Raw genomic sequence first — 13,250 nt, forward strand, 5'->3', positions numbered from 1 at the left:
GAATTAGGCACTTGGTAAACTCAACTGTGTTTTTTATTGTGTTTTTTATTTTTTATTATGTGTTCTTTATTGAAATGTATACTTTCCAAATCCTCATAAGTACATTTTGAAATATATAAGCAAACAATCAAGCCAGTAAGCTGTTGTCATTAACTTCAGAAGAATTCTCAATTGCTGCTACACATTTGGTTGTCACTAATGTAACGTAGCAGGCATAAAATAAACACCTGATACTAGGTCCCCTACAAAATAGTCCGGGGAGGTTCTATTCTGCACTGTTCAACCAATCCAGTAAATGTGGAGGAGGAGTTAAGATGGAGCGTCGCCTTGTAAACGTCCAAAAGCGGAAGTTGCGTCACAGGCTCGCTTTCCATTCCTCCTGAAAACCGGAACATCCGGTTTGTTGGGGACTCGGCAGAAGCTAGGTGATCACTGAAATGAACAAACAACTTCCAAAGTACAACATTGTTATGTTTAGATATACAGGGATTGATAGAAAGTCTTGTTCTTTGAGCAGCATTCAGAAATAAAAGCTTGTGGAGCTAAAAGGTCAGAACATTAACATGAAACTACAGTGTCCCCTCCCCCCAAAACATTTTTTTTTATTGAAGAATACTTCTATAAACTTGTGATAGTGAATAGAGTGCAAAATATTTATTCTTCACAAGTTTGATCGTGTGTTTAACGACATAACACATGAAGTTTCATCTTTTTGATTATCCCACAGAGGACTGTTGTTATTAGGGCGAGTAGGGAGGAGGTAGGGGTCCTGATGAGATCTTCTCATAGGCAGGAGGGGCATTGGGAAGCTGAAACACATCAATACAAATACACACACCATTTAGGAAACAACCAGGATAAAACCCTCTAATAATTGAAATACTATTTCCCTTTTCACAGTATTGTACCGACACGAACCAAAACTGCTGGCTTGGATATTTTCTTTTCACGTCGTCCTTTTCGTAATGATTGCTGCAATGATGATGGATGCATAGGTCAGCTCAGTACAGCTTGGTTCGGCTCAGTCTTGTGAAAAGCCCTTATGTCGAAATATGCCCTTTCCAAGTACAATTATGCACCCCTTGGGGCCCTATGAATTCCAGATCGTAATCCCCTCCTGATGTCTGGAGACATAATCTCTGACTGCACCACCAGTAGCCATATTGCACCAGGCAGCTCATGTGCCCCTTATTCCACAAAGAACCCTTTAATTCCAGGAAAAGTCATGGAGATTGGAACTATAGGCCCTTCCTTCATGGTTGTGTTGGTGTGTATAGTCGAATGAATGCAGTATGCTATGATCATGGCCATGGGTTGGTCACACTATTGCCTTCCAGCGCATGACTGCCCATGTCTGCAGCATGTGATCGAATCCTGGTTCCACCACTATGCATAAACAGAAACTCTCTCTTCACTTCTGTCTTTGTACACAGATTTAATATCTGAATTGGCTTGCCTGTGTAAACGCAGCAATAGAGGACAACTCCATTCAATAAAACATCAAATACTCTTAAAAAAAAAAAGAAGTCAGTTCTGACCATTGACAAGCCCAGTACATCCAGTCCGAGTCTCTTACCACAGGTCGGAGCTCACTGAGGCCCATCTTGTTTTCTGCTGCAGCTCTTCGCTGGCTGAACTGTCCTCCACTGAATCCTGGCGGGGACCCTGATCTTGGGCTCTGTGGGGAGAAAACAGCAACGTTAGTAAGGGGAACAGGAGGAATAATCCCTGTTGGACAGCAAGCGATTACCTATTGCCACTATTCCATCTCCTTTAGATCTGTGAAAGAACTGGACAGGTAAAAGATACATATACTGTATATCCCTATTGCTTTCACCTGTTTCAGGCCTATTCTCTTCAGATCATTACATATGAAGTGAAGGAGAGGGGAGAAGATGAAGCCATTTTATACCATAGAGATATGCACCCTTTGTCATGCAAGGCAAGTGCAGCTTGGACAATTCTTACCCTGATCATTTTGTACCCGCTTCTCCTCTTGAAATACCAGCATCCGACGATGAGAAGGGCTGCGAGAATTACAACCAACAGAGCTATGCCAGCTGCCCTGTGGCGCACCAAACAAAATGTAGTATTATGAATAAATGAATAATACTTTCTTCACCAATGGATCAATTTTAAGATATAAAATGGCATAACAAATCGAATGACGTTTTCTGAATGTCTGTAAGGCCTATATTCTACACAGTTCTAACTACCAGTTTAATGCTACAAATAATATCAGAAAACATCAATTCAATTCATGTTTTTTCTTTTAGTTAGATTCAATAAAATCCACGAACTCTTCGGCCCTGACATGCTGTCCTCCTCTGCTTGCAAAATAAACGTTGAAGTCACCGCGAGGCATCTCTTTCCATCCAGACTTTTACACCTGAGGAACATGATGCAATTACCATTATAAACGGTAGGAAACCGTTATTACAGGTTTATTTCAACATCAATAACAGGCTAAACTATATAGGCTAATCCACTGGTCAAGTATATTGTGAATATTTTGCCGCAAAAATACATAACTACAAATTGAATTTAGGCTAAATTCCAAAGCAACATCAACATATCAGAAGATATTTAAATTTTATATCCTATAATATTTTATGTAGGTCTATAAATAATGTTATTTCATTGCAGCATCATAATGTAGCCTGTACCATAACTAACAGAAAATCTAAATCTTGATCAACATTGTATAGCCTAAGCTTCTATCAATATTGAAATAAATTGATCATTTTGAAAATGTAATAATTTAAAATATTTTGTCTTAGTTCAAAAGAAAACTGAATGGACCTGTCCATCAATGATCTGTGATTGTAGAAAAAGTTACCCAAAGTAGATAATTAGATTGTGAAGGGTCCGGTCCTTCTAAATTGCTTCTCAGCGCTTTCCCGAAAGCTCTCAGTCTCACTTTTCTTTGCTTAAATCTCTGACTTGAGAAAAGGTTAGAACTGTGAGGGGAGGAAAGGAATTTCATGACCGTCACGAGTTCCACCGCTCATACTTAAAGCCATTGAACTGGACTAATGGGCGTGAAACCCCTCCAGTCCTGGAGCCAGAACACAATTTATATTATGGACTCGATTATGGAAACTTTATCTGCTGACTCTTTATGTCTGACATGGCGCTCAGGCTCAACACGCTTCATTATTCACATTAATAAGGGAAACTTCATAAACACTTATTCCTATTTTTATATATAAGTAACATATCAAGGATTAAAATATTTAATATAGTTCATAAAAATAACTTTATGTAGCCTACCTTTATTGCACACTATTGATATCTTGAACATTTCCCTGTACATGTCACCAAAAATGATGACCAAAAAATGAATCACTAAAATAATACCAAAATATTGCTTTGTAATTCTAACCTAACCTATTAGAATTCCTGCGAATAAGATCACGTGTTTTATTGTATTGTAGTGGTAATGTAGCATGATGCTCTTGATAGTGTAGGGCTAATATCCTTTTCATTTGTTGCCTGCTTTGGCATTATAGAAGGCCTACTTTCAGATTATCTTGCAGTACCAAGGAATGGTCTGTAGGATGGACAATATGATGACTTTCTGCCTCCCAGTCAGTTCACACTGACCGATAATAGTCAAATAAAGTTGTAAACCACTGCAATGAGCACTGCAACAGAACATAAACTCAGCAAAAAAAGAAACGTCCTCTCACTGTCAACTGTGTTTATTTTCAGCAAACTTAACATGTGTAAAAATTTGTATGAACATAACAAGATTCCACAACTGAGGCATAAACTGAACAGGTTCCACAGACTAACAGAAATGGAATAATGTGTACCTGAACAAGTGATTGCGTTTCATACAGTATTGTAAAAACGGCTAGCTGGAGCTTGTATGAACAGTTGGCTGTGAATGCTCTCACCTGCTACTACTTAATGCTGATTGTTAAGGTACTGGGCAGCTGTATTCATAGACCTGGCCAATGCTTTCGACTCTGGCAATCACCACAGTCTTATTGGCAGACTTAACAGCCTTGGTTTCTCAAGTGACTGTCTCGCCTGGTTCACCAACTACTTCTCAGACAGAGTTCAGTGGAGGGCCTGTTGTCCGGACCTCTGGCAGTCTATGGGGTTCAGGGTTCAATTCTCGGGCCGACTTTTCACTGTATACATCAATGATGTCGCTCTTGCTGCTGGTGATTCTCTGATCCACCTCTACGCAGATGACACCATTCTGTATACTTCTGGCCCTTCTTTGGATTGTGTTAACTAACCTCCAGACAAGCTTCAATGCCATACAACTCTACTTCCGTGGCCTCCAACTGCTCTTAAATGCAAGTAAAACTAAATGCATGCTCTTCAACCGATCGCTGCCCACACCTGCCCGCCCGTCCAGCATCACTACTCTGGACGGCTCTGACTTAGAATATGTGGACAACTACAAATACCTAAGTGTCTGGTTAGACTGTAAGCTCTCCTTCCAGACTCACATTAAGCATCTCCAATCCAAAATTAAATCTATAATCGGCTTCCTATTTCGCAACAAAGCATCCTTCACTCATGCTGCCAAACATACCCTCGTAAAACTGACTATCCTACCGATCCTTGACTTTGGCGATGTCATTTACAAAATAGCCTCCAACACTCTACTCAGCAAATTGGATGCAGTCTATCACAATGCCATCCATTTTGTCACCAAAGACCCATATACTACCCACCACTGCAACCTGTATCCTCTCGTTGGCTGGCCCTCGCTTCATATTCGTCGCCAAACCCACTGGTTCCAGGTCATCTATAAGTCTTTGCTAGGTAAAGCCCCACCTTATCTCAGCTCACTGGTCACCATAGCAGCACCCACCCACAGCACCCACCCGTAGCACGCGCTCCAGCAGGTATATTTCACTGGTCACCCCCAAAGCCAATTCATACTTTGGCCGCCTTTCCTTCCAGTTCTCTGCTGCCAATGACTGGAACGAACTACAAAAATCACTGAAGCTGGAGACTCATATCTCCCTCACTAACTTTAAGCACCAGCTATCAGAGCAGCTCACAGATTACTGCACCTGTACATAGCCCATCTATAATTTAGGCCAAACAACTACCTCTTCCCCTACTGTATTTATTTAGTTATTTTGCTCCTTTGCACCCCATTAGTTCTATTTCTACTTCGCACATTCTTCCACTGCAAATCTACCATTCCAGTGTTTTAGTTGCTATATTGTATTTACTTCGCCACCATGGCCTTTTTTTGCCTTTACCTCCCTTCTCACCTCATTTGCTCACATTGTATATAGTCAATAATGCAGTAGAAAAATAAGTCTATGTTTGTTTTACTCCATGTATAACTCTGTGTTGTTGTATGTGTCGAACTGCTTTGCTTTATCTTGGCCAGGTCGCAATTGTAAATGAGAACTTGTTCTCAACTTGCCTACCTGATTAAATAAATGTGAAAAAAATGTCCCCGTCATTCCATTTTATTGGTAACATAAATGGTAATGTAAAAGTTGTATTTTTTAGTGATCCAATATGTAATAGACTCCCGAGTGGCACAGCGGTCTAAGGCAGTGAATCTCAGTGCTAGCGGTTTCACTACAGACCATGGTTCGATCCAGGACTGTATCACAACTGGCCGTGGTCATTAGTCCCATAGGGAGGTGCACAATTGGCCCAGCGTAGTCCGGGTTCGGGGATGATTTGGCCAGGGTAGACCATCATTGTAAAGAAAAATGTTTTTAACTGACTTGCCTAGTTAAATAAAGGTTAAACACACACATCATTTGGTTTCAAAAAAGTATCTAGATCCTCAATGAGGCTGTGGAGAGATACAGATTGTGGATTTAAAAGAAAACATGAATCATCAGTGTACAAAGACACATTTGTTGGATTTTAACACTTAACATTTCAATGTCAATAATAAATAGATATGCCGATAGTGGACAACCTTGTTTTACTCCTCTTGACAGTTTAAAACTTTCTGAGAAGTAGCCATTATTTACTATGTTATACCTAGGATTATTATAACTTTAACCCATGTTATACGAGATTCTAAACAATTTAAATATTCCAGGCATTTACATTCCAGTCGTACTTTATCAAAGGCCTTTTCAAAGTCAGATACAAATACCAGGCCTGGTTTCCCAGATTTTTCATAGTGTTCTATTATTTCCAGTCTTATATTATCTCCAATGTATTGTCCATGTAAAAAAAACTGTCTGATTAGGATATCTTGCTGCTTTTTGTTCTATGTTGCTCTGTCTGTATGCTATGTCTTGTTTGTCCTATGTTGCTCTTGTCTGTATGCTATGTCTTGCTTGTCCTATGTTGCTCTGCGTGTGCTCACTGCTCAATAATTGTCTATATTGTAATTGTTTTTAATAACCTTCCCAGGGACTGCGGTTGAAAATTAGCCGGCTGGCTAAAAACCGACACTTTTACTGAAACGTTGATTAATGGTGCACTGTCCCGTAAAAATAAAATAAACTCAAACAATAACTTTTTAATTCTATGCGCTAAGCATTTGCTTCACAACACTGAAGTGTAATGGACTGGATCTTTATATTTACCACTTGCATCCTGTTTCAATAATAATGAAGTCAGATCTTCTTGTTGAGTGTCCGATAATCTACCGTTTATATAGGAGTGGTCAAAACATGTTAATAACGGACCTCTGAGCATATATAAAAAAAGGTTTGGTATACCTCCACTGGTATGACATCCAGCCTTGGAGTTTTCCCGGGCTTAAAAGCCTTAGTTCGCGTCAAGAAGTTCCTCCTCTGTAATTTGGCCTTCACGTGAGTCATTCTGTACAGCTGTTAATTTGACATTATTAAGTAGAAAAAAATCCATACAATTAGCTTCGGTTAGTGGAGGAGACAAACAAAAACATCTGCTTAAAGTACTTTACTTCCTCTTTCAAAATATTGTTTGGTGAATCGTGGGTGACTCCGTCAGTGTAACAAGTTTCAGTAAATTATTTTTGGTAGCATTTCTATGTTGAAGAACAAAAAAGAATTACACTGCAACATGTACATTCTGTATTCTGGATGTGTGACCAACAAACTTTGACTTGAATTGATTATAGCTAGGCATTAATTTGAAAAATAAGTAGTTTGGCTTTTATAAGGTGTTATGAGCCAATGGTAACCTATTAGGAGGCCTTTGCAGCAGCGATGGTCTACTGTGCGATGAGAGAGTTGTGTAGGGCAGCTCATCTTCTCCTGGGACTTGACGGCTTTGTGTGTGTGTGTTGTGGGTAGTGTCAGCAGACCCATACTGCTTAGGAATGCAGGATAACTCGTCTGCATCCTGGGGCGCAGAAACGACTCCTCTTTTGGGTACTGGAACATCTTCACTGTAGCCAGGTCCAGTGGCGATTTTAGCATGTAAATCTTGGTGGGGCAAACTCCCCAATTTTTGAGGGGATGCATGCCAGCAAAGTCACTACACAACACTAAACAATACATTAATTGCACTATAATGGTGACAAACGGTACCCACAAACTGTTAGGGCCTACATAAAGCTGTCCCAACAGCAGAGTTTTCTTTTCGGCACCATGTAGTGAATCCTTACCACTGTTACACCTGGCAAGCAGCGGAGCCTTGTCTGGCAGCAAAACAGTCAATTCAGCCACATTTACTGCATTTAAAAAAACATAGCTGATATGGCTGACTTGCTTAAACAAATGTGGTTTCTACTGACAATTGAGATGTACAAACTACGGCATAAGGGGATGACGAGCGGATAAGATGCAATCCATAATTCAGATTAAGATATTAATGAGCGAGTTAGGACGGACGTAGTCAATATAATTTGTTCAGCACTTTTGAAATGTGCAGCAACACATTTCTGAATATGGGCCATTCCTACAGTATTCTCCCTGTGCACCAAGTCAGAACCATAGGATAAATAAAGGGGGCATATAAGCAGACAATATTCTCTTACAATATTCAATGATAACATTTATCTAAAACAGGCTATAGGCTACATGTGCACCACCAAGTCAGAACAATACAATAAGCTAAGTTATGAGGGGGAAAGGGACCAAATTATTATGAATCATAACGTCAGTGATCTTCAGGTCGGAGCTCAAGAAAGAGGCCAGATTTCCCGACCTGGAATTCTGAGTAGGAGGACTGTTTCAAAACATATTCTCCTAGTCGGAGCCCGTTTTTTTCCCCCCATACTCCGGACTTCCTTGAGTGCGCTCTTAGGATGAAGGTGGTCGAGGTGTCAACGATTAGGACAGTGCAGCTGATCTCAAATGTGGAGGCGGTGAAGAGAGTCGAAGGGGTGAGAGGCAACAGTGTTGAAGATATAGCTGTGGATGCTTTGCAACCAGTTCCTAGTGTTTTAAGTCAATCGAGTGATCTGGATACACTCATTGTGAAAGTGGATGTTGTGCCATTGATAACCACAGTGATTAATTGTACAGCACAAGTGTCTAAGAAGTTCAAGAAGCTGGACGGCATTATATCTGCAGTCGAGAAGTTTTTTGGGCTCCAAGACTTCGCGGCAGAAGGCACTGCGAGGATTATTATCACTAGGAAAATGTCCCGCCCTCAGAGGAGTCTTCTGAGCCTGAGTAAGGGACCTGATGAGAATGTTGTTTTTTACAGAAAAGCAGGTTGATTTAGTTCATTTAGTTTTTGATAGTTTGTATGATATTCTATTTATTTTTACCCACATTATTTCCTTTTTGGGGATCCTTATTATCCACCCGCACAGTAAGTGGCAGAATGTACATCAATTGTTGTGAACGCCATTATACCATAGAAGACATCTATCTATCTGCAGGTTGAACCTGGTGAGATTGTAGATTCCTAAATGTACAGTGCAGTTTGTTTAAGCAATATTACAGCTAACTAGTTCCTTTACATGCTGATGTTTTTGATATTATTGTGTGTCGCTACGTTTCCTTGCTTGCTAGCTTTTTTTTGTAATCGACTTGAACAGATTTCGACAACGATTTTTCATGTTCCGATCAACCTTATTATAACACCAAAATGAAACATTTGTTCACAAAAAAAATCTCACATATTAGTGCTATTTAACACTGTAAATTAAAGGAATGAGTGGTTTTGGGTGGATTTTTACTTTAAGTACCAGCGGGTGAGGGCATTCACAGCGACCACTCAGATGAGCTCCAGCTAGCTGTTTTTACATGATCTTTTATATCGCCGGATTCTGACCTGGCCAGTGGCGAACATGTCATTCAGGGCAGGTTACGTCAGCATCTTGCTTTCAAAATCTTCACTAACAGTCATCATCATTAATCATTGTCTACAATCTAAAGGCAAATCTTTTTTTATCCTTGTCACATGAAGATAAATAATTCAGAGAATTTATAGATAAAATCGGTTCTCATCGACCACTGGACATACCCATTACACAACAAGTAAAAAATGGCTAATTCAACAATGAGTAGTTTGGAAGTAATCAGTGGCTAACTGCAAGTATTGCCCAAGCAATCCCTAGCCTGTTATTCAGTGGAGTAGCTGTGTCCCCCCTCCCCCCCGAATTCCCACCATAAATCCAGAGAATGCCAGACTTTGATGACAAAATTTGCCCACAAAGGACCGCCGCGCTACCTTCCTGTTTAAGTGAGCAAGGTGAGTCCAAAAATGTCTTGTATGCTGCTGCATAAATGATGTAATATGCCATGGAGATATGTATACTGTAGCTAAGAAAGTAATATTACGTTTTTGTTGTACATTAAGCTTTTAGTAGCCAGTGTGTGATTGTTTGCAGACATTTTTTGTATAGCTTTGACAGTGCTACTGATAGTAGTGGTGGCGCTTGGCTTGCACCTGCTTGGCTTGCACCTTGCACCTATTTTCACCTCTTCATTTCGGCTGCTCTTCTAACTTGGTGGTGCACATGTAGCCTATAAGCCTATAACCTGTTTTGGAGAAATGTAATCATCGAATATTGTAAGAGCTTTCATTGTCTGCTTCTATGCCCCCTTTATTTATCCTACAGTTCTGACTTAGAATACAGAGAGAATACTATAAGAATGGTCCATGTTCTGAATTATGTTGCTGTACATTTCAAAAGTGCTGAACAAATAGTTATATTAACTACGTCAGTCGTCACTCGCTCATTAATGTCTTAATCAAAATGACGGATTGCCTCTTATCCTCCCCTTATGCTATAGTTTGTACATTTCAATTGTCAGTAGAAACTACATTTGTTTTTAAGCAAGTCAGCCATATCAGCTATGTTTATTTTAAAGGCAGTAAATGAGGCTGTATGAACTGTTTCGCTGCCAGACAAGGCTCCGCTGATAGCCAGGTGTAACAGTGGTAAGGTATTGTGACTGCTGTTGGGACAGTTTAATGTAGGCCCTAACAATTTGTCTCCCCGTTATATTGCAATTCATGTATTGTTTAGTGTTGAATAGTGGCATGCATGCCAGCAAAGCCACATTTCGATAGTCACATGCTAACATCGCATCTGCTTGTGGTTATCCATGGTTGCTGGTTATTTAACAGGTAACAAGAAGTGGTTTATACAAACGCAGGACATTGAATGCTTCCTGAATTGACTCCAAAAAGTAACATAAGTAGGCTGACAGTATCAGAGAGAGGTCAAACAAGTGTGTGTGTTAGTCAGATTATCCAATGTCCAGAGCAACACTATTGATGATTCTCTACCCCCAGTGCATGTGGTGTACTATGGTCTTAGCCATGCTCTCACTAGCCCTCGTCTTTTCTCTGTCTCCTCTTCCAGAGAGCCTGAGGCTCTTGGGCTGTGACTGAGGACACCCTGGCCCAATCCCACCTGGGCCCTCTCTACATGCTTCCTGCCTGTTGCTGGCTCCACTGGCTGCCGTCTTATCAGCTCTTAACCATCCTTGCTATTTTGTTTGTTTTTTTCACGCTGTTCGTAACTTGTTTGTACATAATGTTGCTTCTACTGTCTCTTATGACTGAAAGGAAGGAAGATCAGGGAAGGAGATCGGGGTGCCATGTGAGTATCAGGCAAATAAATGGGAGGAACTGAAAGCATGTTTATCCTACCAACGGGACATTAAAAACTGTAATGTCTTATGTTTCACCGAGTCGTGGCTGAATGACAATACAGCTGGCGGGTTATACACTATCGGCCTGACAGAACAGCAGCATCTGGTAAGACACGGGATGGGGGCTTATGTATTTATGTAAACAACAGCTGGTGCACAATATCTAAGGAAGTCTCTAGGTTTTGCTTGCCTGAGGAAGAGTATATCATGATTAGCTGTCGACCACACTATCTATCAAGAGAGTTTTCATCTGTATTTTTCGTAGCTGTCTATTTATCACCACAAACCGATGCTTGCACTAAAACCTCACTCAATGAGCTGTATACCGCCATGAGCGGGCAGGAAGGCGCTCGTCCAGGGGCGGCGCTCCTAGTGGCAGGGGACTTTAGTGCAGGAAACTTAAATCAGTTTTACCTCATTTCTATCAGCTTGTTAAATGTGCAACCAGAGGGAAAAGAATTCTGGACCACCTTCACTCCACACAGAGACGAATACAAAGCTCTCCCTCGTCCTCCATTTGGCAAATCTGACCACAATTATATCCGCCTGATTCTTGCTTAAAAGAAAAAATGAAATCAGGAAGCACCAGTGACTCTGTCTATAAAAAAGTGGTCAGATGAAGCAGATGATGGGGGGGGGAGACATGTCCCCAGTGAAAGTTGCACCCCTGGATTAAGGTCTAATTTATTTATTTAAATTGACTGATTTCGTTATATGAACTGTAACTCAGTAAAAATCTTTGATATTGTTGCATGTTGCGTTTTATATTTCACTTGACTGAAAATTTGGTCGGCAGTCAAATTTGCGCCTTCATCTGCCGACAACGATAGCCACTGGGCGGATTAGATTATCCTGAGCTGCGATGACCGGTCTATGGCCAATGACGTAAACGGAAAAAGCCGCCTTCTCAAATCGAACAGTAATCTGCGCCGTTTAGTCAGGTTGTCACAACAAGGTGCATCGTCCAGAAACATACAATATCTCTTTTCCTTAAAACATGTTTGAGTATTTCAAACTAGATTTCATTGAGAAGGCAGATAATGTTTGTTTAATCAAAAGAAAATCACTTTTGCACGTGGAAACACATACCACTACTCATTACTCCACGTGCTTAATGATGTCACTTTTGTCTTGAACCGACTTCACCATTGGCTTTGAACGGGGAAATTGGTTTGTGCCTGGGAAGCAGCCCGGTTCCAAAACGAATACAATAATCTTTCGTTTGGGCCAGACTAAACGAGTCCCCGCATTCTGACCTGGAGTGGGAGGGGTCAGAGTCCAAATATGTATTCGGGCACGCTGATTGGTAGAAATCAGGAGGCTGTAAGTGACTGACAATTGAGAAGGGAAGATATCACTGGGACTGTGTGCACAGGTATGGCCTTTATTTACAAGTATTCTCCCCATAACCAATATACCCAATAGGTAATGAATTGGTAAGACCAGAGAACTTATAATAATTGACTGGGAACTGATGCACCTTCGATTGAATTTATACCGTCGTCTACTTCCTTGCAGTGAAAGAAGTTTCCCCCTCTCGTCATTCATCAGGTGTTCACCGAAGCGACGCTTGAAGGTGTACCAGTGGCAAGGATGCAGAGTGGCACCAATATTAGGAGAATAAAAGCCTGCTTGCAAAACAATGTTTCCGAAAGGAATTATGACCCTGAGGATCAATGCGGAACCAACGGATGCAGTGTCGTGAAAAAGAAACCCAAAGTGAGCTTTTACCTGCTACACGAAGGCGTCGGAGTCGCACTGGTGACTGTATTTATTCTCGTGCTGTGGGGACTTGTTCATTTATCATTACAGCAACTTGTCTTTGGAAAAGCTACTGGCGAGTTCAATGCTGTCAGGGCAAGGTAAATCTTGATATTGTTGCAGATATGTATTCTCGAATCTCAACAAGTTGCATTATATAACTTATTTCACGATATCACTTCCAGGTTACCTTTAAAGTCCCCGTTGCGCAAGCTAACCTTTCCTCTAGTTGTTTACCTCAGCGAGTCCCACCTAGCTACTAACAGTACAATCCACCGGTAGTTGTTGTCCTGCAAGTTAACCCACATTCTTTTGCAAAACGTTTCTGAAACGGAACTAAATAGGGAGGGACCTACCTAAATGTGTCCAATAGAAACTCTCGTTTTCGTTGGAAAACGAAACTGTTTCGACTAATTACACCCCAGGTGTCACTAGGGTGTTGCTAAGGTCGGTTGATAATTAATTGGAGGAGTAAATGGAAAACAATGT

At 40.8% G+C, this 13,250-nt stretch overlaps 1 protein-coding gene and 1 pseudogene across 3 annotated transcripts; one reads left to right on the forward strand and one right to left on the reverse strand.

Annotated features, from left to right (window-relative positions):
• Nucleotides 1-27: 27 nt before the first annotated feature.
• Nucleotides 28-13,065, reverse strand: LOC124048564 (melanoma antigen recognized by T-cells 1-like). 3 transcript variants are annotated; one of them, XM_046369480.1, is made up of 5 exons: nucleotides 12,732-13,065; nucleotides 2,301-2,389; nucleotides 1,969-2,065; nucleotides 1,577-1,678; nucleotides 28-809 (listed from the first exon to the last, which is right to left on the reverse strand). In XM_046369480.1, exons 2-5 carry the CDS (start codon nucleotides 2,363-2,365, stop codon nucleotides 741-743), a joined length of 333 nt encoding a protein of 110 aa, XP_046225436.1. In that variant the 5' UTR covers nucleotides 2,366-2,389; nucleotides 12,732-13,065; the 3' UTR covers nucleotides 28-740. The 3 variants fall into 3 exon arrangements, with proteins under 3 accessions (XP_046225436.1, XP_046225437.1, XP_046225435.1); XM_046369481.1 differs by lacking the exon at nucleotides 12,732-13,065 and adding an exon at nucleotides 6,678-6,788; XM_046369479.1 differs by lacking the exon at nucleotides 12,732-13,065 and adding an exon at nucleotides 2,840-3,424.
• The window catches only part of LOC124048563, a 40,970-nt pseudogene continuing 39,894 nt past the window's right edge, over nucleotides 12,175-13,250 (forward strand).

This window comes from Oncorhynchus gorbuscha, linkage group LG11, assembly GCF_021184085.1.
Source record: "Oncorhynchus gorbuscha isolate QuinsamMale2020 ecotype Even-year linkage group LG11, OgorEven_v1.0, whole genome shotgun sequence".
NCBI lineage: Eukaryota > Metazoa > Chordata > Actinopteri > Salmoniformes > Salmonidae > Oncorhynchus > Oncorhynchus gorbuscha.